This window comes from Myripristis murdjan, chromosome 6, assembly GCF_902150065.1.
Source record: "Myripristis murdjan chromosome 6, fMyrMur1.1, whole genome shotgun sequence".
Taxonomy (NCBI): Eukaryota; Metazoa; Chordata; class Actinopteri; order Holocentriformes; family Holocentridae; genus Myripristis; species Myripristis murdjan.
In genome coordinates, this window is record NC_043985.1 from 28,384,378 (window position 1) to 28,411,611 (window position 27,234).

General features: G+C 43.5%; 1 protein-coding gene across 1 annotated transcript in view; it reads left to right on the forward strand.

The window, feature by feature from the left end:
* The window catches only part of tmtc2b (transmembrane O-mannosyltransferase targeting cadherins 2b), a 103,255-nt gene extending 76,550 nt beyond the window's left edge, over positions 1–26,705 (forward strand). Inside the window, exons 7-12 of the mRNA XM_030054463.1 lie at positions 604–682; positions 3,629–3,750; positions 11,006–11,087; positions 12,663–12,777; positions 17,512–17,575; positions 23,912–26,705. Of these exons, the coding sequence (XP_029910323.1) occupies positions 604–682; positions 3,629–3,750; positions 11,006–11,087; positions 12,663–12,777; positions 17,512–17,575; positions 23,912–24,091 (642 nt within the window). The 3' untranslated portion in view covers positions 24,092–26,705. The remainder of the gene's footprint in view (positions 1–603; positions 683–3,628; positions 3,751–11,005; positions 11,088–12,662; positions 12,778–17,511; positions 17,576–23,911) is intronic.
* The last annotated feature ends 529 nt before the right edge of the window (positions 26,706–27,234 follow it).

Consider the following 27,234-nt stretch of genomic DNA (forward strand, 5'->3'; position numbering starts at 1 on the left):
AGAGCTTCCAAAATTGCCTCTGTCACAGAGGACACAGTGCTGTCTCCAGATAAGCTGCAGGGTGTTTCTGACATATTCATTGTCTTTCCTCCCCCTAAAGACCTGCGCCATTGTCTAAGATCAACTGGTTTTCCAGTGCCGCACATTTATATCGCACTCAAGCACCGATGCTGCTGATTCAATCAAGAACGAAGCAGCGGCCCTGCAAATTCAATAAAGTCTTTTATAAATTGATGCCGTGCAGCCGAAAGAGAGCGGCTGCCCCCTTCCTCCCGCTTCCAATCACAGTATTTGCTTCCACGCTAAGGGAGTTCCAGCTCTATGTACCGTTTAAACTCCGAGCAGACTCCGAGGTGAATCGCTGGACCTTTATCCTATAGAGTCAATATGTGACACTGCTCTAGTTTTCCTAATAGCCGTGACACTGAGGATAGACCCTTTCTGCTTGGCTCTGTATGAACCACCCTCTCAGCAACCCCCAATTCCACGCTGGGTATTCACCGTGTCAGGGTCCAGGCTACAGGGGAGGAATGTTAGCCCAGCACCATTTTCTCTGGTGTGGTCTCTCCCTGCTCTCTAATGCCTTTTTTTTTCTATTCATAGGAGGCCCTCTCCGTGTATAAAGAAGCAATACAGAAAATGCCAAGACAATTTGCACCACAGAGCCTCTACAACATGATGGGTAAGTGCTGTTTTCACCTCAAGACTACAAGCAAAAAAAAAAAAAAAAAAAAGCTGTATTTTCTTAGTGCTGAAGAAATAACAGATTATGGAAAACAGGGCCAGGGGGTAATTTTTCTGAGCTTTGGTGTTTTATTATCTGCTCAACATCATATATATTTTTCTGCCTTACGTTGTTGCACTTTCAAGCACAAAAAGAACTGATTTTTTTATTCCACATATGTCAGACTGTAGCTGCAATAAGCTTTTAATAAGCATAAGAAGTGAGTCTTTGTATGTTCGGGTTACCTCGCGGAGATTGTGTCTGAGGCCATTGGTTTTCAAAGGTGTTCTCTTTGCATAATTCATTATAAACATTTTGATGTATATGTAATTTTTTGTTTGTTTTTCTGTCTTTCTTTCTTCCTACCAAGTTCCAGTTCAAGCTGCTCTGCGATATGTTACACTGTCTGATGCTAGGATTTCCAGTAGCATGTTAACTAAGTTAATTGGCTTCCCGCTACAAGAACAGCTCCACTCCTCGCGTTACGGCTGAGAGAAAGCACCTGCAGATTTGAGTTTTGGCTCGTGATTTTGAAAAAACAATCATATCCATTTCAAGTGTCCCCCACGTCTGCTCTCTGATACTTGTCACACAAAATGTCAGGCCTCCTTCATCTCCAGTGATTTGCTTTGAGGCCAATTATAGCTGCTCTCTCTCTCTCTCACACACACACACACACACACACACATTCTTTCACACACATGCACCTACACACACTTGAAACCTGGGCAGGCTGTATTCCAGGCTTGCTAATGCCTCGGGTTCACTGGTGTGTAGGCAAATGCAGTTTGACAGAGGTGCTGAGATTATGTCAAAATGTTGACGAAAGCTCCTATCACCGTTCGGGAGCAGCACTGGATCTGGAGCGGAGGCACCGAGCCAGAGATCTGTGATTTCTGTGGCTGAGTGTTGTTTCTTCACTAAACTGATTTGCACATTTGGCACACCTGCTCATATCTATTTCCAAGCCTGCTCACTGTGCTGCTCTCGTGCTGTTTGTCAGACGCCAAGGAGCAGAACCTTTCATCAGGGGCAGACCTGGGTGGTAATCTGCACCGCGCTGGTCTCGCTCCAACGCTCTCTGGTGGGCCCTGGAATGTTCCACTCCAAGAGCTGGTTTTCGGGCTCCTTGGATTCGATGTCACTTCTAATTGCACATTGATGTTTGCGCTAATCTCATGCAGAGGTCTGCTGCCAGGAAGGCAAGACAGTATGGGGCTGATTTTAACCTCCTCTGCAAATGAAGAGGTCATTTCCAGAAAAAAAAAAAAAAACTATAGATATCCAATTTTGGATGCTTCTCATTTCCTGACATTCATTGTAAAATATCTTTAAATTACCAAGGATCTTGTCCAGTAAACGTGTCAATGTTTGGTTCACCGAGGGCTTAAGCCACACACTTTCCTTTTTTGATGCAGTGATATCAGTCCTTGTACTGCAGGTTTTTTTCCAAATGGTGATTATCTCATTTTAGAATAAGACTCTTCTAAAAGTGACAGCCTATCTGGCAACATCTGTTCGCCATGCTAGAGAAGGACGCAAATATAGGAATGTGGGAAAAGAAAAGCTAGATCACAACCTTATCATTACCCCGGCCGATCCCGTCTTTTACTCCACATTGCAATTGTTGCGCAGATATCGAGATTATGGTTTTGATATTATCCTGTAATCTTTTTTGTTGGCTCTGCTTTGGTTAGCTGTTGACAAGGAAATGTTTTAAGACTCTTTGATTCTGTACCTAGGAAATCATGGAGTTCAAATACTTTAATCTGAAACACCAGGCTGTGGCGACGGATAACATCTTGAAAACATTCCCCCCCCAACTTTATCACGGCATCAATATTGCATTACAACTCAGGGAAAGGGGCTTAAGTCTTGAGCTGCACTGCTCGCAAGAAAGGAAGTGACTTCTTAAATTCGATGGCTTTTACATGCATTTATCGCATTTATTTTTTTATGGGTATCACTGCACAGCATTACTTAGTCATTTAAAGTGAAAGACAAGGGTGTGTTTTTAGATCATTTCAGAGGTCATTAAGTGGTGATTAGTCAGCGGTCACCTTCTGTTTATCATAGTTTCTTATCAGGGCCATGATTTGTCCTAATCCCTGGAGAACTAAGGTTTTAGTTCACTCTAGTCCAAACAACACGTCCGGTCATTTGGCAGGCCATGAGTCCTGCGTGTGGATTGAAATATAAACCGTGTTACCAGTTCATGTGAAATGTTAACACCTGTCATGTTTTCAGTCGCTTTGCTTTTCCCTTCCATAAACACAGTTCAAATGTTGTTTTGGCTCTGTTTTGCCCAATTACCGGCCTACGTTGTCAAATTCTTGCGAAAATACAAGTGTAAGGCACGGCTATGAAAAGAGAGGTCATTGTTGTTTCAGGTGTTAGGAGAGAGGGATTCGGAGCCGGCGGAGGGGGAGGTATCGGATGATGTCTGAAAGACCGGGGAGAGCGAGGGAGAGGGTTGATACTTTTGTCATTAGCTCTCCGTGTTGTACAGTATCTTCACACCAGACAAGACGGGCTGTCATCTTTGATTGAAATAATCTTATTCCAATTCTTAAGAAATACAAACATCTTCCATAATTATCACTTGTGTATGAAAGGCTTGATTTGTTCTCCAGATGCTGATTCTACTGCACAAATTTGGAAATTTAAGGCAAACTTAAATCGGCTCATGCTCTTAGTTCAGTGACCCACATAACAAGTAAAACTCCCCTTGACAAATAAACAACGTGGGATTTGAGGTCGAGTTTCGAGCCCTGCTGGAGTGAGGGGCCTGTCTCTGGGGCCACCGCCGCCGTCACTGAAATCCTCTGCAATAATAGGAAGACGTGTGGGTTCTTAACCTCTGACAGCCCGACCCCTGACTCGACCCTCGCTTTCCTCCCGCAGGAGAGGCATACATGAGACTGAACAGGCTGGCAGACGCTGAACACTGGTACCAAGAATCCCTCAGAGCCAAGCCGGACCACATTCCTGCACACCTCACCTATGGAAAACTCCTCGCAATGACGGTAAGACATATGTTTTTCCTTCACCTCCGCCTCCTCCTCCTCCTCCTCCTCCACATCCTCCAAAGCTTCTGGCTTCATCTTGTCCAACTCTCTGCATCCTTGAACCACTTCTCATTCCTCACCTGTCTCCTCTCCAGCCTTTTCACTCTCTTTTCACCCCCCCCCTCTCTTTTATCTCCTCGGGCATGTCATCAGCTCTCTCCAGCGCTTCACTGATAGTTTTAATGTTTCCCTGAAATTTCTGCCGCTAATCAATAGTGTGTGAGAAAAAAAAGCGGAAGAGGGTGAGTCTATAGAGGGGTGCATTCATTAAGATAAGAAAGAGAGGGAGCGGGCGATCGCATTGAGTTTCTCAAGGTGCTCCAATTCCCCCAAAGAGAATAGTGCATCCTGATTGAAAGTGATGTCTTGACTCCACTCCGTGGTCTTTAGAAGAATGCACGGTCAAGGTCTTAACTACCTGAACAGGCTCTTCATGACGTCCCATGATCTGCAAAACAGCAAAACAGATGCCCGACGATTGGCATGGTAGCAGCGATTCTCTGCGAAACAGATAGATAGCTATAAACACTGCCGAGAAACCAGTGTTTTCCCATCTACATCTGGCTCACATTTTCCAGGTCGACTGAGAAGGTATCCATGCAGGGTCACACAGACGACCGGCATTTGAATGAACAGAGGAAGGGTTGTCTGCATGTGTATATGTAGGTCGGGTGGCGGTGAGGAGTGGAAGGGTTTCAGGAGCAAAAGCAGTTCATAGGGCTCCAGAGTTCAAAAGGAGGTGGTCATGTGGCGGAGTCATACAGTGAACAGTGACGGATCAAAACTGAATAGCAGGTTCTGGAAATATAGCCGAGGGAAGGGAGCGGTTGGGACTCAACTGAGACTGTCAGATCAGACTCGCAGCAGAGGAGAGTTAACCAGATGAGAAGACGGGGTTGCCGAGGAGGTCAAAAGATGGGCGGAGGTGTTCCCTCTCCCTTGCGGACGCCCCTCTCTCCAAGAGTCTGGTCCCTAATGACAGGACGTAAATGTTGTTCACAAACCCGGAGGTGGGATCTGGATCTCCACAGAATGACTGGGCCCTTCCTGCCAATGTCTCCTCTCATTTCCATTGTGGAAACAGAGTCCCTTTCAAGTCTTTTTTTTGTTGTTGTTGTTTATGGAGGCTTTCCCAAATCATGAGTTGGTGTGTATCATGCCTGATATGCGCGGTGGACAATTTTCTGAGGTCAGGTTATCAGCATTTTCCATTAAGTCACAAGTCCAGCAAGTCGATTCACACCTCAGTTCACATGCTGAAGTAGAGTGTGTCCCATGAGTGTCTTACATTGTTGGCTTTATACTAACACTATGTACCTTAAGTGAGGTAGTCTCGTGGTTGTAGATCTTCATTGTTCGTATCTCCTTTGAATTAAGCCTCCGTACCTGCTAGATTGATTTACCCGTCTGTAGTCAAAGAGTGTGGTCAGGTTAAAGAATAACCCACCTGACACTTCAGATAAAAGTCCCCTGTTAAGCCAACAAGAATTGGCCTCTGAACAAAAGCCCAAAGACACCGAGAATCTGAAACCAAAATCTGTCAGCAATTACTCTCCAGGGGAACAACACCATCCTTTAGAAAAGAGTGCGCAGACGTGATGAAGTGGACACAGGAAAAACGCAGTGGGCCATGAAGAGAAACTCATTTTATTTAAGAAAGTGTTATTGATTTGGGAGGAAAGTAGGCTTTGAACCTGCAGCGATGAATCCCTCTAGATCTCTGTGATGGATGGGAGAGGGTTGTCGGGATCCCATGATCCTCTGAGTCTAAATAATGCCATCAGAGAAGAAGACAGAGTTGTTTGGATAGGCTTAGAACCACTTTATCCTTGAGAGATACTTGACGATATAAAGGATGTGTCATGAAATGGGTGGTAAAAATAGTGCCCAAGCATCAGCAATCCTCAAAAGCTCTTTTCTGAAGATGTCTAGGTGTCTCTCTCATAGAGGAATCCTACACTGTCTGGGAACGCATGAAAAAGTTTGAATATGACTTTTGATCATCTCCAGGAATAGATAAGTATGGAAAAAGAGGAGGGAGTATGGAAAACCATTTGCGTTTCCAGACTGTTGCTTGTAATAGTCAAAAGCTTATTTCAGAAATAGCTATAATAAATTTTCTTCACATTTGGAGCAGGCAGCTGAAATTTTTTCAATTTAGTGGACTGGGCAGAGCCATTCAAACACCTGTTCTTATTACAACTTGCTTACCCGTCACATAAAAAAATAGTTTGTGAAGGACCCTAAAACAGAGAAGAGAGCGTGGTGCAAAGTGTGCATGAAAACATTTTCCTCTTTTAATATGGGTGAGGTAGCCATCACTGGTCATGATTTGTCATTTTTGTGTATCATCATTTCTGATAAAGTGGGCTGAGATGTTAAGCGTAGACTGACAAAAAAAAAAAAAAATCCACTGAGATGTCTGGAAATGTCAGTCTGGAAAAGTATGAAATTTTCGGAATGGAAAATGTGTAGGAACCTGGCTCCTAGGTACAACAGTACAATCTCTGGTCCTCCTGCTGCTGTGGCTCATTTAATCACATTGCAGCTCTCCATTTGTCCACCGACAAAGCATTCCGCTATTTTTGCACATTTTGGCCCATTTACAACAATCTACTTTACATTGCCACCAACCGTCTTTTGCTTTTTTAGATGTTTTAATGCATTTTTCTTACCGCCAAGGGAGCCATTTGATTCAGCTCATTTCAGTATGGTATGAAAATGACCAGAAACTTGAAAACTTACTTTAGATAGATATTCCATTACAGTCTACATCCCACCTGTGTTTATTTTTATAAAAGTTACTCTATCATTGCATGGTTGTTTTGTATAATGGCAGCATTGAGCTCGCTTGTCCTCTGGTGCATTCATGTGCACCAGAATCGCTGATGTCCAGGACTTTAAAGTCGGCTGCCAAACAGCTTTGCATTCACATACAACTTGGTCGGAAAATCAAAAGGTTTGGATGGCGAACTACCAAGAAGGAAATTTGTTTTTTCGTTTTATCTAACAACATGTGAATGTCTCTGTTGCACTCGGAAACCCACACATCAAAATGTCCATCTCCGGCGGAAAATAATCCTCAAAAGAAAAGTTGCTTTCCAAACTAAATTCAGACATCCATCACATCTTATCACAGGCGCTAATCTAAGCTGCGGCAGCGGATCGTGTTTAAGGTCTGCATTTTCAAAACAGAGGGAAGGTGATTTAAAAAATGAAAAATGTAAACAAGTATGGTACGCTTAAGAAAGTAGCAGTGTTCAGTCGCCAATTGGTTAAAACACTGCAACACTGCTCTTTCATGCTTGATCAAAACCAGTGGAAGTGGTTAGCTGTCCTCCAGCCCACCATCATTATCCACTATCTCCCCATTCCTCCTGCCAGTAGTGTGAGTGATGAGGAAGCTTCAAATACTGTGAGGGTCTTAGGTTCAGATCCCAGCAGGAGAGGTGGACTGCAGGGAGGATGAAGGAAGGGTGAGAGTCGGTGGAATCAGACCAGCGGCATTGGGAAGCCAGGACCGACTGGGAGATAAGATACGGGAGTGGGTTTAGGGGAAGGGTCACAGGAGGGCAGAGGAATGGCTTGGTAGCTGTGGAGGACAGAGGCGTTCATTAAAATGTCCATCCAATTATGTTGATTTCCTTTGATTATCAAAAACACGCCTCAGGACGGGTTCCCAAGGTTGGGAAGGAAGGCAGGATATTGAGCTGTACAGTAATGAGTGACTGTACTGAAATAAAATGTAATGAAATGTGTCACCACTGCAACCGCACTGTACCTTTGCTGTCTCGTAAACCCATGAGGGTGGGGAAGTTTGTGTGCAAGACATGAAAATAAAAATATCACCATCATCATCGTCGTCGTCACAGAGCAGAGACCTGCTGTGATTTCTGGATGAGGGGAGGAGAAAAGACGGGAGGGTGATGGGAAGGGAAAGTCAATCTCACACTGCAGAGATCAGTATCACGCCCCCGCCGCGCTGACCCCTCTGCACCTCCGCTGACACCCCGGGGAGCCAGGATGTGTTCAGGGCCCCGTCTACACACTGCAGGTCAGAGATGGACAGCGGCAGTGACGCCTGTGATATTGGATTCAGTCATTCACTTGTCATTTCCTCAGCTAATATGATGCAGACTCCATACCTAATAGCCACAGAGCCCGAGCTACATCTGCAGTGCATCTGATGTTATCAGGAGATTTGAAGGGTGAGGCACGCATTGACGATAAGCGCTGTGTGTGTGTGTGTGTGTGTGTGTGTGTGTGTGTGTGTGAGAAAGCAGGATATTGCATCCACACCACGCACCGACTAGAATGAGAAGTGGGTGTAGCTGATAGGGGCTGGGTGTGTTGCAGGGCTGATGTTTCTTTATTGACAGTTCATAACATTTTGGATTTTTCCAACCCTCGCAAAGTGTTTTCATTGGAACGAAAAGGAAGTCTTATCACATCACATACAGGGATGGGAACTGACGAAGATTTTATTGACATCAATGCCATCATCGATTTGGCTTATCTATCCAGTTCCTCATCAATTCCTTTTACTGATTTATGATCAAAAAGAGGGCCTACAGCATCAGCACAACTAAAAATGAGCAGGCAGTGTCTCCATATTCTCCCTCGTCCTGGTGTTTGAAGTCCTGCCGACTATACTCGAGCAAACCGCCCTTTCTTTCAGTCAAGCTCGGAGGCATATGATCCCAATTCTCATTTGGAGCCGGTTCTGGATTCCCATCCCTAATCACGAAATGCAGAAATGGAGAGACAGCAAGGAAGCAAGCAATGGGTTTTTTTTTTACTGAACCTAGTCTCTGCACAGTTATTATGAAGTTATAACAGGGTTTTTATTGTTGTTTTGTTATTACAGTGTACTATAAGCTTGCAAAAAAAAAAAGACCCTTTCACTCTGGCCAGCTTACAATGCACTATTTCACTCTAAAGATGCAAAATATGACATAGGAAAAACAAATAAGCCTTTACGATTAAATAATAGTTTGTTTATAATCCCAGCACTAGGCTAAATCTGCTTTAACCATCTGCACACAACCCAGACAAGGAAATATAACCGCTGGGTAGTTTTGCAATTTTTAAGGATTTTCATGCATACACATTCCATGAGTTTTTCATTAAAAATATAATTCATCTGCAATAAGCACACACACTTTGATACTAATGACTACTGTAACAAATTGCTGTTTCAATTTTAATGTCTCTTACCAATCACAAATTGTGTTATTAGTAAGCTATTCATATATTTTGTTTTTGTTCCCTTAAATATCAGATTGGAGTCAAATTATCCAAACACTATTTGCCACCTGCATTCCTCAATAATTCGTTGTTAATTAAGCCATTGCATTTTTCAGAATTATTTGCTGTCAGGCCATGTGAGCACATACCGAGCGAGCTTAAGGGAGAAATAATACGAAAGTTTACTCTCTTTGGGTGCAGTATTCCCACAAGAACATTGGCCATCATCAATCCTGGGAGCACAGCAAAAAAAATAATAAAAAAAATAATATAACAAGAAGTTTAGAAAGTACTTCTCCCGGGGATTAATAACTATAGTAATAACGTTATTTGTGAGATGAGTGATGAGTGAGTGAAAGATGATTACTTTTTTGAGTAATGAGACCAAAACTGGTCCTAACCGCCAAGGCATACAGCCTGTCCAAATTTTCTGGGAATATTCTCAGATGTGTCATAATCCAAATCATCCATCCAGTCACAACTGCAGCTCGCTGGATTGAGCGAAAGCTTTTGGCTGACATTTAGTAAATAGAAATAGGCCTGTTTATTACAAAACCAGCTGCTCCTCAATGTACACTTTGCTCCATCTGTGAAGTAGGATCTGAAAAAATATACAGAAACGATGCTTGGACACCATCGGCTCCATTAAATATATACGTAGCGCAGGCTCAATTTTCTGCTACATCGAGGGAAACCGCACTAAAATATTTACATGAGAAAATTATGCAGTTATTGAAGCTTAAGTTCACAGAAAGTGTGTACACTTGCTAAAGTATACAGTCATTAATGTTAGATTGTATTGATTGAATGTAAGCCCATTATTCAGGGAGCGAAAGTAAAATAATTGTGTTCACCGTATTTCATACTCTGTTCTTAGACATTATTCATACAGGCTTATTTAATATTTAGTAAATCCCCTTTCCCCCTCATATTTTAATGCATTTGCTTTTTTTATCACTGGCTTTTATAGGCTTGGTTGAACTCCAGTGTAAATCCCGCTGCATTTCTCTCTTAGCAGTCATCATGATTCATTTCCAAGGCAATATCTTTTCGAGTAAACCACATACTAAACATTTCACTATTCACAACATCAGCTTTTATACAGGAGTGCACGCTGTTAATTGTTGATGAGACGGCATCTGATGCCAAGCGGAGAGCTGGGGTGTGCCGAGGTCCCAGCTGGCCTCTCTATTGGCCAGCTGCTGTGGTCTGCGTGCGCTGTGATTGGTCAAGCGGCTCGGTCTCTGGGACCTCTGGGAGCTCCTGGGGTCCGCTGGGCTTCAGTCTGTTGCTTCCCCTCATCACGCTATGCTCACCCTGACACTCCCAGGATGGATTCATCTGTTTTTGTTGGTTTTGTTTTGTGTGTGCGTGTGTGTGTGTGTGTGTGCGCCTGTAAGCCTGTGTGAACCTAATGATGCCTGCAGACACATGAACATGCTCACCTCTCTCATTTTCTTTTATAAAACCTGTTTTTTTGTACATTTTCTCCTTCTCTCTCCCCTTCTCACCCTCTCACCCTCTCTCTCTCTCTCTCTCCCCCCCGCCTCATTTCTCTCCGCCGCTCTCTGTCCTGTTTCTTAGTGGTCAGGCCACACACACCGGCAATCTGCGGTTGCTCTGGGAGTGCTATTTGTGCAGATATAAGTGTGTAATGAATGAGCCCTTGCCCTGTCTAGTCAACTGTGCCAAGCATGACACTGTGTGCTCTGACAGCATGACACATGAATTCGAAAGAATAACACCAGTGGTACATATGTTTCGTGTCTATTTATTAAGATTTAATGTTGCTCTCGGTCTGCGGCTTGGAGAGGGTCATTAGGTATACACAGAAGTATTTAGGCTGCTGAGCTGAATGTAGTTTTTTTTTTTTTTTTTTTTTTTTTTTTTTTCGTATTGACTAGCATTGAGCAGCCTTGGAAACAATAATGACAATGCGTTTAATTCTTCTCTTCTCTCTCTCCAGGGGCAGAAAACAGAAGCGGAGAGGTACTTCCTGAAGGCCATCCAGCTCGATCCCACGAAAGGCAATTGTTACATGCATTATGGTAAGTGCTTGTTTTAGTGGGGCTCCGTCACCATTTCCTCCAATCAGGCGCGATGCAGAGCTGCACTCGTGTGACCGGAGGATTGCGTGTGGCGATGTTCACACTAACGGCCCGGGAAGATGAACCCCAATTTCCTCATATTGTTCTCATCGGCACCTAGGTGGAAAATGGAACGTGACGTTTTCGGTGTCTCTCTTGTCTTACATAATTTCCGTGACTCACACACGACGTCAAGTCGCCGCGTTGCCTGTTAGATAAGGATTTAATTACCGCGATGGGGAAGAAAGAGTTTTGATTAGCTGACGAGTTAGATCATTTCACTCACCAAGAGCGACCCTTGTTCTCAAATCGCATCAGTCTGCAGCAGCATTTTATGATGAACTGATGTGTTAGCTCTTTACTTTCCCTCAGCTTGAATTTGAATATTTTAATAGTTCAGCTTTTCTTTTTTTTTGTTGAAGCTGCTGCTCCCTGGTTAGTCACTCAAGCCTGTGCGTGACATTTAAAGCAATCGATATCTTGCTTAATTGTGGATTCGTGAACCTTGTGGAAGAACGCCTGCCACCTAAAAGGTTAACAACTACTGGGTTAAACATAGGGTGAACTGCATTGATCTGCAAGTGGAAACAATGCATAGCCACACAATTGATTTATTGAAGATCAAAGGTTTATTAGGGAGCTAGAAAGGATTCTCTCTTTGTTGGCCATTGACACGAATGCCAAATTCTTATATTAACAGCACAACAGCATGTACAAAGAATGCGCCTTGCTGCAGATATGTGAGGTATTCATATTTACCAGACAAAGGCTTCAGTGCCTGCATACACACTGTAAAATGTTTGATCCTGTATAGCAAGTCACTCCGCCGTCCAATGCCTTTCCTTTCTAATGGAAGGCAATGCTTTCATGTATCACAAACCGCTCGGATAAAACAGTCGCTCTATTGAAAATTTGCTCTCCTCTGCAGCAGCAGAAGTGTGTGTAACCTGGAGGTGTCGTGCACGCCGCTCTATGGAAATCAGTCATCGTTTGAAGGCCCTGCTAAAGTCGCTCCCTCACCTCGGGCCTTTAGCAAAGGCTTCTATTTCATCCACAGTTATTAAGGAAAATATGCTTAGGTTCACTCGGTGGTTTGGGATCCTGGTACAGTAGTGGGGCTAACCAAAGTCAACAGGGTATTAATTCCTCTCTAAACCTAGCCCTTACTAAGGGGTCCACCCTTGGTTCACGTTAGGTCGGCGTTCCATAATTCTGTCTCGTTAGGCGAGTCTACGAAGGTCAGCCACGAAAGCGGCCGCGCCCATCATAACACACAAACCTCCCGTAAGAACCGTTTTCATCCGAAAGAAACAGAGCTATCAAGATCAGCTAATCCGAACAAATGGGTCTGACAGATGGCCAAGGAGCGATGGTATGTCGAGCTCGTATCTAGTGTTTCAGCAGATCGTTATTAGGGCAGACGAGGTTGTCTATCTGGCTCGGCCAAAGGCAACACCTCCAGACCATGTCCCTCTGTGCCTCCGTAGGAATCCCTCAGCATTTTAACACTGGTGCCGTTCTCTCCCGACCCGCCAGGTCAGTTTTTGTTGGAAGAGTCGCGCCTGCTGGAAGCGGCGGAGATGGCAGAGAAAGCCGCACGCCTCGACAGCGGGGAGTTTGATGTGGTCTTCAGCGCGGCCCACATGCTCAGGTGAGCGCCTGCTTGGAATGATTCAGACGTGGTTTTTTTATTCATTTTATTGTTTGTTTGATGAATTTCATAGCCCCAACACCTGCACAAAGGCACTGTATGTGTGAATGCATTTTGTTCTTTGTTGATGAGATGGGTGGGCCACGGTTTTCCATGCAGAGGAGAATGGAGGTTGTGTATGAGAGGGGGAGGTCTACTGTCTGTACGGTTTATCCAGGGGCTTACAGCGCTCCTCAGCCAGTGTGATTTACTTGGCTTTACTTTGTAATCGTCTCCCCTTGCTGCAGTGCCAGCCGGGGAGCTGCTGGTTTGTCTTAGCGCGCTGCGCAGCTATGCGTCTTCATGTTCTCCCTCGCTCTTTCTCACTCTTTCTCACTCTCCTTCTCCACGGCTCCTGGCTCATACATAAAAGTCTGCTTCCAAATCGGTGCAAGGTTCAGCGTATGAGTCTTGAGTAAGAACGCTTCTGGAGCCCACAAGCTGTTGTGTTTCTGAACATAAGCCACAAGTGGAAATTTGTAAATAGAGCCGTGTGCCAACTTATGGTATGCTGCCCTAAAGACTGAAAAATATCAGTGCCAGCAAAACAACAAAACTCCACTGCCTAGTGTGAGGATTTGCCTGTTTTCCACATTAAAATTACAGCTGCCCGCTGAGGGGAAATGACTGCCTCTAACATCATTAATGTATATCTTGAAAAATCCAAGTGCTGTACTCTGCGTTTACTGCTTGCTTGACCAAAGGGCACAGCAGTTCTGCTCATCTGTATGTACGATTTTCACCCAGCCGCCATATTCGTAACTTTTCCGTCACCCGCCTGATCAAGCGAGATGTTCACCAGCAGCAGATTTCGCCATCAAGCGCCTCTTCCAGGGTTCAGACCCCTGGCAGCTCAAGAGGGGCTCGGGCCGAACTTTGCTCCGCCTCCTTGGCATGAGGTCCCGCTCGTCTACAGCTCATGTCCTTTATGTGTTTGTCTTGGAACCAGACATGGAAAGGCCCTCAGTTGGTGGGGACGTGAGTGAATCCACACGGGGGGAGGGAAGAGGGAGTAAAAGAAGAGGCAGAAGTTCTCAGATGTGGAAACGTCCTTTTATTGCCCACTTGGGCCCTTTGTTTTTTTGACAATTTCGCCACCACACCATCCATTACCGTCTGCCTTCTGTAAACAAGCAGCGTGTTAATTCAAACTAGGTCTGGACTGCAGGGGTGAAGGTAGGAGTGGAGAGACCCATGGGAACGTGCTATTGCCTTCTTTTTAATGTGTCAAATGCTGCTGAAAATGTAAGCTGTGTCGTCATAACTTGCAATCCACAGTCATCCGCCGACAGCTCAGGCACAAGCAGGGTGCACATCCATGCCTCTGCTCGCTGATTCCCATCCAAAGCATGTGCTTCCGTATTATCAGCAACTAGATCTAAAATGATGTCCCTGTATATCACTAGCCTGTCATAACACATACACCACTCACAAAAAGTTAGGGACATTTGGCTTTTGGGTGAAATTTATGGAAAATGTAAAAAGTTCACGCTACAGTGATATTATATCATGAAAGTAGGGCATTTAAGTAGAAGCATACACTGGTGATTTCCTCATCTCAAACAATTTCTTGAAACAAAAGCCAACAACAGTGGTGAATATACCACAACAAAAAATGTCAATGTCAATAACTTGTCATGTGCCCTTGAACATCAATTCCAGCTTGACAACGACGTCTCATGCTGTTCACAAGTCGACTTATTGTCTGCTGAGGCATGGCATCCCACTCTTCTTGAAGGGCGGCCCTCAGGACATTGAGGTTCTGGGGTACAGAGCTCCGAGCCTCTACACGGCGACTCAGCTGATCCCATAGGTTTTCTATGGGATTCAGGTCTGAGAAAGTGCAGGCCACTCCATCTGAGGTACCCCAGTCTCCAGCAGCCGTTCCCTAATGATACGACCTCGATGAGCTGGAGCATCAAACACCTGATGTGAATTTTGCCGTTAAACTCCTTGTTAGAGAACAGCAACTTGTGCAAAAAGTACTGAAACATTGAACAGTTGGACATGTGCATTCAAAAGTTTACAGAAGGTCACATTAAGTTCACCTGTAAAGGTTATAATGCATTTTAGGTTCATCCTGAAATTTCACCCGAAAGCCGAATATCCCTAACTTTTTGTGAGTAGTGTATATCAGCTTTTTACATATTTGGCTGTCTGTGCTATCAAAAGACTGTAAAATTGTAGAAAATGATAACTTCATAATGGGAACAGGCATAACGAGAAGCTGGTAGTGAGTTGTATCCCGCAATTAGCCTCGGGGGTCGATGTTGATGCACATGCTCCACCGTTCTGACAGAGAGAAAACGCCACACTGGAAGAGATTCTTTGATTGGACATCTGCAGAGAAAACACAAATGGCTGTTCAAAGTGCAGTTTGTCCATTAACGTCATTAGCATCTCTGTAACAGCGTCCGGCCCAAGCAACGCCCGTCAGCGCTGTGATTTGTTCGCCGGCGTGCCTGCTTAGGGGGTTAGTAAAGCATCCTCAGAGTACAAGATGTCAGGGTAGGACGTTGTTGATTTGAAATATGGACAGGAATCCTTTTCTCGAGGGAGTTGTTTTCATTCGGTCACGCTCTGTTTTCCTCCCTCTGTGTCTTCCTCCCTCTGCTCTTGTAGTCTCGCGCTCTTCCTCGCAGCTGTTTCTCCGAGGGTTTGGGTATAAACCAAGGCAGCGGTTTATGTACTTGGCTTTCATTGTCTTCTTAGCTCCCCGCTACCCGCAGTCAGACAGCCCTAGGAGGTCCCACTTCTCCGCTGGTCATGGTGTGGCGGCTCTCCAGTTCTCCTCTGATAATGTGTTTATAAATGTGATAATGACATTATAGAGTTTGATTCCGGCGGGGGTTTTTTTCGCAGAGAAATATGCCCTCTAAATATTATTCTGTCAAACAAATATATCGTTAAGGTCATGGTTGAACATAAAACCTATATTTGTAATCTCAGGGCAAATTCAGCCAATCAAGTCTTGGATCTGTGTTGGATCGCTTTTTGGAATGTTAAATGCTTTTTTTTTCCGGAGGTCGGAAAACTCAGTGGTCCAGCAAAAGTAAATAAAACATGATCATATTCTATATATGTAATGTGTGTAAGTGCTTAAGTATAACATTTAAGAGAACTATGATTCTTTCTGTCCGACTCAGTTTTCTCATGTCCCGTGAACCCTTGGGTAAAGAGACATGCGTCTTAACCTGCCATTACATCTGTGGGTTACAACAGTATCAAATGTCATTTCTTGGTTGTAATTGGTTTTATATGCCTCTTTTTAGGCCCACGACTCTGCCTATGCTGACATAAAAAATAGCTATTACAACACAACCCATTTTTCCTTAATTTCCCCTCAGGGATCAATAAAAGTATTTCTGATTTTGATTGCGAATTTACCTTTGAAATGAGATTCAGATGAATCAAAATTTGAATGTTTAAAGGGACTAAATGCAAGCCAGTAAATCTTAACCATCCTGTTATGTGGGGATTAAAAAATAAATGGGGCATTTTCTAGTTTGTGGGACTCATAATAAAGATATTGCTAATTGATGATAATAATACATTTAATATATTTATAATTAATAAGATCTGACAGTGTAATGCAAACTAAGTACTATATATGTGTATATGTGTTTTTGTCTGTCTGTGTGTGCATGTGTGCGTGTGCATGTGTGTGTGTGTGTGTGTAGCCCATTGACCCGGTTATCCTTAAATGAAAGCGTTGCCTTATATCTGGAACCATATGGATGATGATCCCTTAATAAGCCAAGACAACCTAAATGAAACTGCTGTTCCAATGGCCTCGCTGCCTTTGATCATTACGACTAAGGGCTCCCACAGCCGGCCGTCTTTGACTCCGTCCTTGACTTTGTCAAAGTTAAATTGTTTGCAATGAGACAATTGTTACCATCAGTGAAATGTATGCAGCTGCAGGCCATAAAGGTGAATTCTGATTTACCAGAGTATTAATAAAAGGAAATGATTTATGGGCCAAGGGGAAAGACAGAACAGTCACAGGTTCAGGTATAACCGTATTAGAGGCAGAGGAGTGGATTATGATTATGAACGAAGATGAGAAGCGTAATGGAAAACATTCCTATGTTGACTCCAGGTTTTATGTCCTCAGGCACTAAATATTTTTGGTTTCCAGGGACCCATGCCGGCACGCCATCTGTCCAAAAATCCCTTTCCCTGGCATTATGGCTTACACAACATGTTTGGTGTATCTGTGCTATCCACATTACTCTCTTGTGTAATATTATAAAGTGCTTAAAATATATTTTTTGGGCCTCCCTGCTATTTGTACACCTTGAATATCTCCACCATATCAGCCTTAACCACAATCTCCACAGCCGTCTGTATGCACAAAACTGTAAACAGAGAGATATATTTCCGATCGGCCTTGGAGGAATTCATGAGTGAGTTCTCTTCAAGTACCCGATAAGTCAAATGCCATGACCTCGGGATCCAATTAAAAGAAAAAAAAGTATTTGCTGCTCACTGCTCAGCCTTAGATGTTATCGAGTCAGGGACCGAGGCCGGCTATTGGATCGTCTCTCTTCATCCCTGAGTGCCATTCCCTCCTGTTATTTTCTCGGTGACCTCTGAGCACCAGTAAACACGCGGCGTTCAAGGCCCCATCTAAAGTCAAGAGCAATAAAGATGAGTAATGATTGCCTCTCTCTCTCTGTTTTCCCTTTGCAGACAAGCCAGTCTGAATGAAGCGGCCGAGAAGTATTACGGACAAGCGGCGAGTCTGAGGCCCAACGTGAGTAGTGCCACGGCCACCTCATAGACCCACATTATTATTTACCCTGATGGACACAATGCAATCACGGCCCGGGCGGCTCTCCGTCCAGCCATCCTGTCCACATTACTGCCCCGTCTGTTTTCTCACAATGGCCCTCATTGTCAGTGGAGCTCACTGAAATACATGGGCTAAGTATTTACCCTGCTCCGAGGTTTGTTTGTGCAGCATCCATCAGCGACTTGAAAGGAGAGGCCAGGGCAATTTTTTTTTTTTTTTTTTTTTTTTTTTTAGGGTGGGTCGATTTGAAAAGAATAATGATAATAACAATATCGGTTAGTCATGGGGGTTTGGGAGTCTTGAAAGTGAATAGGTCCAGTCTTCGAGCGCTCCCACGGTGACGAGCTGAGTTGTTTAAGTGAGCTCTGGAGCTGGGAGTCAGATATGTTTGGCATGCGGTTACCCAGTTTGTTCCTGGGTCTTGATTAGAAGAAATCGCTTCAGGATTAATGACCAACATGAATCTGGGCAATGTCGTATGCGCAGCACAGTTTAGCTCTGCAGACAGTCGTGCTCTTGTATAATATATACAAACAATCTCCAACACAAACTTGAAGTATAACAAAGGGATAAAATGAAAAATTTCCACAGTGACCGCGGAAATTGAGCCGCTCTCCCCTTTGTTTCTTTGTCACGTCGGTCACGTCATGTGAATGTAGCGCTGCTGCTCTCACCAAAGCATTGCGCCGTCGAGGCACGACCCTTTAATCAAACCCTGATGCGCCGTAAGAACAACAACATTTATCATTGCCCAATTCGGAGGAATGCACAAATATTAAAAGGGGACCGGAGAGTTCAAGGTGAATTGTGGGATTTGTTTCCATAATTGTTTTGCTCTGTGACTCGAGGCTCTGTCCCAGCTGTGAGGTCACTCTTAATTTTACATGTGAGCCTTGTTCACTTGTTTTTTTTTTAAGACTTTACAGGAGCTGTGAACTTCCACCCCCTGATTTACTGAAGGTTTGTGGTGGCACCAACGGCATCACATACGTAAAAAGTCACAATTCTGATTTATCCACAAAGTGCCTTTTGATTTTGCAAGGGAAAATGCAGGTGGACACCAAAGTGCAAACATTTAGCACCTTAGCCCCGATGAATATATATTTTAAGGTGAAAAAAGAGGAAGGAGGGCGATATTTTAACTATTATAATAGCTCCTAGCACCTGATTTACCAAAGGACAAACAGCTTATTGAACTCCAAACTGTGCACACTGTTTACCGCCCAATGAAAGCACATTGCAGTGGTGACACAACATGAAACTTATTTTTAAATTTACCAGAAAATGCAAAGAGGACGATGATGAGGATGACGATGATGATGCAGAGGAAGAGTTGGGGGAGGAAGATGAGGAAGGCAGGTGACAGGTGCATCAGGGCTTGAGTTATAGAAGATTTTTTTTTCTACTGACTTTCTCATGGATGACCTGTTTGCCACAAAGATTATTTAAAATAAAATCTGCACTAGAAATTATGCGTAATTACCTTAGGCTTTGAGAAGAAAGTACTAAAACTATTTAATCATTGGGACCAGATTATTCAGAATCAACAGATCAAGTTTGTTTTATGCTTGGAAACAGGGAAGACTCCTGTTTAAACAGCAACTCTGCTATTCTAATTGGCTAATTGTGCTGAAATTGCGACAGAGCTCATTTAAATGTCATCTGTTATTAAATCACTCGCTAAATTGGTAATAGTTTCTGACTTTAATTTTTTTTTTTTTTTTTTTTCTTTTTAGTGCATGCAGCTGGGTTGCACTTGCCTCTGTAAATCAGGCGGATCGAGTACATGAGCACAATCAAACATGTTTTTCTAGAAGGTGCAATTCTGCTGTTTGGGAGGATTCAGCGGTTGTGTTTGGCAAAGGACACTGGTTGATTTTCTGATGGATATTTACTCCAGTCCAGAACATACTGGGGGAATATCTGTGTTCTACAGATTTACTTGTACACGCCTGTTTCGTGGCTTCCATAATTATAAAAACATGCACTTGATGTCCAGCTCCAGACTCATGAACTACACTATTTGGACCTGTAGTTCATGCTCCTCCATGGTCACTTTGGCTTGGACACCGCCATGGATGCCATTTTTATTGCTTACAGCTGAGGCACAACTATAATTTATCATCCATCTCCATCCATCTCAGCATTATTCTTTGTTCTCTCCGATGGGACTCGACTTAAGCCATGTATTCTGTCCATCTTCATTTGCCGTTTCATGCTTTGCTGCCGCTCGACTCCTCATCCTCCAAAAGAGGCGGTGTTTCATATTAAGCAACAATGACTGCTCACTCTGAGTAAAACCGGACAGTCGCCTCCATTGGAAGGATTGGTCCTTTAGTCCTCTGACTTCCCCCGTCCAGAGGAGCTAAATCTTGTATGCTCAGCCTCCCTATGACCACTTGCCATTACAAATTAGATATTATCTTTACTTAAATGTCTTGTATCATTACCTGTCATTACGGTCAGGTTATTCCGCAACCCAGCTTGCACATTTGACTCTCTTGGTTTTCATAGCACACGTTCCTTTGCAGGGAATTCTAATATACTTCACATCTGGCTATGCCTCCACCGCAGCAGTATGTGCCAGGTTTAGGAAGGATAGGGAGGCAGAGGGGTTACAAAGTAGCAAGAAAGAGGAGGAAAAAAAAAAAAAAACCTCTTGACAAAAGTCCGCTTTGCAGAGTGTTGCTGGGGTATCAAGTGTTGGAGTGGAAAGGTGAGTTGCGAAAGGCAGTGGAAGCTGGAAGACTGCAGGGGCAGGGGTATAAATCGAGAAAGCCTCTGCTATGTGAAGTAGGTGGGGAAAGGCTTGGGTGAGGAAAGGTGGGAGCTTGAAGGGGAGAACGGAGGAGGGAAAGCAAACCTAGGGAAGGAAGAGGTCTGCATGGGCGGAGAGAGAGGGATCTTTTGAAGCTTTGCCGCAGCTGCACTGAGAGGAAAACCAGGAGTGAGTTGAATTCCTACCCAGGAATCTCTGCTCGGCGCCGCATATGTTCCCTTTCTCTCCGGTGAAATCGTCTGCTCTGGAGAACCTGAAAGCGATTTGAGAGGCCGTGCGTCGGTTTCGTTGTGTCGAGCCCAAGATATTCTTCTCCCGGACTTTCAGCCTTGATTTGTCTCGCCAGTAACTGGACAGATGTTTCCAATTTCTCCCTCCAAGACAGTTTCACTAAATCTCTTCCCAGAAATTTGTTTACACACTTTACCACCCTCTCATCCACTCTGTGGCACAGAGACATGTTTTCCTTCTGTAGCTAAATCCTATCAAATGCTCACTCTAGACTGGTTACTCTCTACAACCTATGACATCTGTAGTATGAAAGCTTTCCATCCGTTGCTTTACTCTTGGAGAGATTTTTAAAAAATTGCTATATTGCTGTGGGCTAAAGAGTGATAATCCACAAAGCATGCCTTGTCAGTGAAACATTTCTGTATACATTTGCCAGCATTCAAATCCCCATTTGTGAGCGGTTGTAGTCCACTGGTTGTTTCTCCCCATGGCGAGCCGGGTGTAATGTTTGACTCGCTCCCAGTTTTCTCGGTGGTTTCGGTGACTGCATCCGTCCTGAGTCATGTTACCTTGTTGACTGGACTGATGCCTTGGACCCACTTTCATTGAGAGTTTCTATGAGTTACGCCTCACGCAATGCGGGAACCTCTCCAACACCACAGAGGAGCTATAACTGTCACTATTGTACAGTATCACCTAACCACTGTGGTCGTGTATAAATATGTAGCTTCTTCCTGTCACATTTAGCTGTGTCTTTATCGAAGAGCTGTTGCATTCTGGCTACCATTCTTCTGAGCAGTAAAAAAAAAAAAAAAAAAAATTAAACTTGAAAAGTGGTCCGTGAACCTTGTTTTATGGTTTGACCTTCATCTGTCTGTAATCTATCTGTAATTTATCACTGAAGCTGCTGCAGAATTACACTGACCGTTTAATTCACGAATCCCGGCCTTTCCCATCAGCAGTAACAGAGAACGTTTTGAATATCTCTAGCTGGGGGATTCATTGTTCATTCATGTAACTGCACGAAAAACGCAGGGAGCCGGAGGTTGTCAAAAGAAGGCTGCGTTTAAAAGGATTCACAAATGAATCGTTGCCTGGTAATTAAACGCTTTAGCACGTTTTGCAGTCGGCGAGCAAGAGCAACAAGCGCCGGTCATGCCAGCCTTTACTTTGGCCGAGGCGTCTGTAGCGAATGTGTTTTGTTATGTGCGTTGGGGGAGCGAGCGGGTTTCCTCCGAGGGACAATGGGATTATTCTACAGTCTGTTTGATTTATTAATCAATTTAATTCCCCCTATGAGAAAAACAGCACTATCGGACATATTGTTCCCAGTGAAATTCTCAGGCACGGAGCATCACTCATGCGGGCTTGACACTGGAAAAACACGGAGAGGATGAGTGTAGTAGACGAGGAAGGAACAGCCCACAGACGAGGAGGGCAGAGCACACAAGTACAGAGTGAATAAAGCAACACAAACGGTCGGACAATTTGTCACTGGCTGCGCTCGTCGTCCTCTTTATTTTTAATCCCTCAATGTGCCAAGAATGAACTCCATGGGAAGTGCATGTGTGCAGACACTCATATGTTGATATGTGCCTTCAGGGGCTGATGGCATCGTGGTGCAAAAATGATGACCTGATTGCAAACAGAGTGTGAGAAAAATGCTCGAATTAATATGCGCTCATGAGTGTATTACTCTCATGCTGTCATTTTTAATTCAATATGCAGTCATTTCATTTCAGGAACTCATGGAATACCCTATTGTACCATTTGCGTTTTATTAATCTTAAAGAAAAAATAAATAGTACATCATGCAGTTAAGCTCAGGGTGGGACTTCATGTGCTCTTGCTGTTTTGTTTTTTTTTTGTTTTTTTTTTTCTTGCCCCACCCCTGTATGGTGCTGCTGTTGTTGTTGTCAGCGGTCTGCATTTCCACACATTTTCCATAACACCCAATAACACCATTCTGTCATGCAAACAGTCTTGCGCTGACAATTACTCTTGATTATTTAATGGGCCATGAGAAAGGAATTAAGGGCTGTGGTATGATACATTTGTAAATGTCAAGATGCCATAATCATGCGCTATTTCATGTGACAGTGATATATGGGGTGACAATTACAGGAAAGAGGCACCAACGCTGCAGGAGAAGCATAGCATCGGTCACTTTTACAGGCACAGACTCATTTAAGATTTCCTCGTTTTCCCATCGCTGAAATTGTGATACGTCCAAGCTATAGTACAGTAGCTTCGCTCCACGGCAGGATTAGACATCTTTTCCACACGCCAAACTAAAATGGAGATCAGATGTGGCCCCTCCCTTGGCCTGCGTTCCCACTCCGCAGTCTTAACCGTGATTGCGCCTCGGACACTTTTCTGTCCTGATGACTCACCAGTTGGACTGACGCTGTGTTTGCCTCATGGCACTAGGAGGGATATACATTCATCTTGGCCCACTTCAAAGTGGCGGTTGCTCCCTCTGACATCTGCAGCCCCAGACAAGACACCAGGACGTGCAGAGGAGCGCGGTTAGCTAACTCCAAACACCGGACCACAGTCTGGCTGATCAGACGAGCCGGATCCAGCAGCGTGTCACGCCAGGTCCGTCATATAGCCTCACAAAGATGAAAGGATGCACGATTCCACTGAAAAGATCTGAAAATAGCTGTTTACTCCAGGATTAAATCCACATATGCAGACGTTTGTTCTCAGGTTTCTAATAAGGCATGTGGATGCAGGGCTCATCCTCTTAGAAATCTGTCAAAAGTGCTTTCAGTTTTCACTTCAACCTGTGTAACTTCCAACTTAAAATTTAAACAGGGTCCAATTAACATTTACTGTGCTAACTTCTGCATTTGGGCTCAGTGATATGCAGTTTTTCTGGTCAAAGTGCTTTCCTTCTTAAATTATGCATACCCCCAAAGTGTAGATGGATTCATACATAAAGTAGATACGACATCATTTGCATTATTCATCCCCACCAAACATCCACTTGTGGCCTCGGGGTGTTGTAAAATTTGAATTTTTTATGCAATTAATCCTTCAGTCTAAACAGACCATTAGTGGTGACTTAATAATTGTTACTCTATGTGTGTCAGCAGCTCAATCCTGCTGTCTCTCAGGCACCTGTGCTTGCGCTCATTTCTCAAAAACACATTATCGGCCTTCTGTTATTATTGGACAGAGCAGACAACGCAGTTTTCGCAGCAAACGTCAGTCTAGCCTGAAGCACCATTGAGGAAGATCTCGGCTCAAAAAATGACTAAGATTTTTCTTTTGGTTTTTAGTATCCCGCAGCTCTGATGAACCTCGGGGCGATCCTCCACCTCAACGGGAAACTGCAAGAGGCAGAAGCCAATTACCTGCGAGCGCTGCAGCTGAAGCCAGACGACACCATCACCCAGTCCAACCTACGCAAGCTGTGGAACATCATGGAGAAGCAGGGCCTGAGGACCACGGGGCCCTGAGCTCCACCAGCCTGCCTGCCATCTGTGCACCAGGCCTGGGAACGGACAGCCGGGTTGCTCTTCTCATCCGCCCGAGATGGAAGAGAATCAAGGAGGATGTTTGCTCAGGGAGGCCATGACTGTACTGTACAGCCCTCCTAATGACTCCTGAGTTCTCCAAACACCTCAGGCCAGCAGCTTTCCTCTGAAGCATTGCTCACACTTTGGCGAGCACTACACAGTATTTGGACTTGCTAGAACTTTGTCCAAAATTAATGCTCTCACAGGATCCCTGTTTTTTTTCCCCCCGTTTTCTTTTGTTTCACTATTTTTTTTTTGTTTGTTTTAAACTAGAGCACTTAAACTTGAAGCGAGGCCATAGGTACATCCTCAAACACTTGTGACAAATTAGGTTTTTAAATAAGCAATTGAGGTATAAAAGGTCTTTTAGGATGAAATTTGTCCCGGGGCAGTGCAAGATAATAAATGAGAGAGATAAAAAAAAAAAAAAAAAGAAAGAAAAATGAAAAATCCCAGAGCACTGTACTAAGCGTATTTCCCTTCAACGTTTTAATAAAACTCTTGGTCTCATAAAATTTCTCAACCTGATAGCCAGGTACATTTAGGTAATATGATGAATTGGATGCTCTCCACCGATTCCAAATGAATCTCGTTTTTACGTCACCGAAATCTCCTTCTCACGGTCTGTGTAGCCTTTCCGGTGCTCTGTAGATCACTTTGTTTGCTCATGAGATTACACAGATTTCATTTAAAAAATAATAATAAAAAAATAAATAAATAAACATAATGAAGATATGAAAAGTAACACCATCGTTGTAAACCAGATGTAGCATATTTCCTGACTTGAAAAAGGGATCGTTTTTCTTAGAAATGCTCGCCGCTACTCTACACAACACCAGTAGGCTCTAAAAGATCTCACAATGACACTTACTGATCCATGAAAAATGACTGGACATCGGACGTAAAATGAAACATAAGACTGGACGTAAAATAAATAAATAAATAAATAAAACCACGGGAGAAAACACAGTAGCTTATAATCTAAAAACGGGAATTCTGTCTGTTCAACTTTGTAATGCCTTATAGCGAACGGTGTGAATCAACGAGACTCCATCTATGTAGCATGCAGGTGGCGTTTTTTATCACCGCGCAGCAGGCTTCTTAAGCTAGAAAAGGAAACAGTAAGCTACCTTCCCGTGGTCCTTGCACCGACCGTTTTTTTTTTGTCGTCGTTGTTGTTTTTAAAGGAGCGTAGGGAGCTTAAACCGATGGAGTTCTTCTAACCAAATACAGTAGCTATCTAACCGATGCACAACTTTTCATAACAGAACAATGCACAGACAATGTGTCTGAGGGAAAGGATGAAACGTCATATCTTTTTTTTTTTTTTTTTTTTTCTGTTGTTGTCGTTGAAAAGAGGAAAAAAAATGTTAATTTCCATTGTATGTGTTTGTATAAATGAATCCTAATATATACCGACAATGTGTACAGTATACAGTAAATCATGCAGCGGCAAAGTAGCCAGACTTGAAGTGGAAGCTCAGTGGCCCGGCAAGTTTGGTTTTGTTATATGAAGTACAGTATTTTTTTTCCCCCCCTCCTCCCGTGTTGTCCAAACACCTTGTTACGCCTCTCCTCTCCGTCCTAAGTTCTCATTTTTGTATATATTCTGTATAATTAACATCTCCTCGTGTGCTGTTCTCAGCAGAAAACGAAACAATCCCTCAGCAGCACCTTCCCAGCAGTGTGTGTTCACGAGAGAGAGAGAGAGAGAGTGGAACATTCTCCGCCCGTCCGTACTAACCACAAACCTCCTCGAGTATCTTTGTCTTTTAGTTTATTGCATTTTAAGTTATTTGCCTCGTGTTACCGTAGCAACAAAACCAGCTGGCACTGTGTTTCACATGTACAATGAAGGAAGTCCGTGGAGATGATGTACACACACATTTGCGGTCGCTGAAAGACGCCGTCCCGTGTTGAATATAGTATCTGACCCATCGTAAATAAATACTAAGGAATGCCCGCGGTGCAGAAAGATAAGACAAATAGGCCGAAATTGAAAATCTCCCCTCCCTGTATGCGTTCACATTTTCCACCGTCTGAGCAGTCACCGCTTTATGGAGATGATATTACGATGGTTGCCTTGGTATGAAATATGAAATGTGTTTCTGTGTCCCACTCGGTTGGTAATTTCACCTCCACTGTCTGTCAAAGTCACAACACAACTAGGCATCTGCTCCTCTGGTGGATGTTGGAACAAATAATTGGATGTTGCCGATGTTTTTTGGTTTGTTTTTTGTTTGTTTTTTTATGTTTGTGACAGTTGTTGCAGTCATGATGGTGTCAGCACTGTTTGGTAGTTTGACTGTGGTGGTCACCATAACTGTTGAAGTAAGATGTTGAGTTATAGAAAAAAAAAAAAAAAAGAAGGAAAAAAAAAATCACAATTCACAGTTCATTCCTGTCCCACACCTCATGCACCCCCACCGTTTAAATATGTGCTAATTTCTCTTGTGTATAAAAGTGTTTACGAACAAACACTGATAATTGTTTTTGCTTGAGTGAAGATGGAAAAAAAAAAAAAAAAAAGTGTTTCACTCTGTGTCTCTGCTCAGGGATCTCAAGTGGTGGGTTATCGCAGAAACTTGTTCACAGAGCGTTTACTAAATTAAAGATTTATTTTTGAAAGTTGTTGTATTTGTATAAATTATCAAGATTTGTAGCCTTTCCTCTTTTTGTAATATAAAAATGAACAATGTGCCAGAATAGACCTTTTTCCCAATGTTGCTTTTTTTTCCACAATAAATTTATGGTGTTCTGCTTTCGTTTTTTCCGTTCCTGTGCGTTTCTTAAGGTGTCCGCCAAGGGATCGCCTCGTGTGTTTCGTGTAACTTTACATGCTGCGTAAAGTCCTAAGTCACATTTCCTTCATATTCATGTGCAATATCAGACTTAATGGGGTGGTCTTGCATGCAGTGGAACAGGTTTTACAGGGCATTTAAAGTTTCCCCCTGCAAATTTGCTAATACTTGTCATAAAATCAGCTCAAATGGATCTCCTCCACTTTCATCTTTGCACAACAAAGACGAGATGTAAATATTCCCATATGGAAGGGGTAGCACGGTGTGTCTACATCTGGCCGG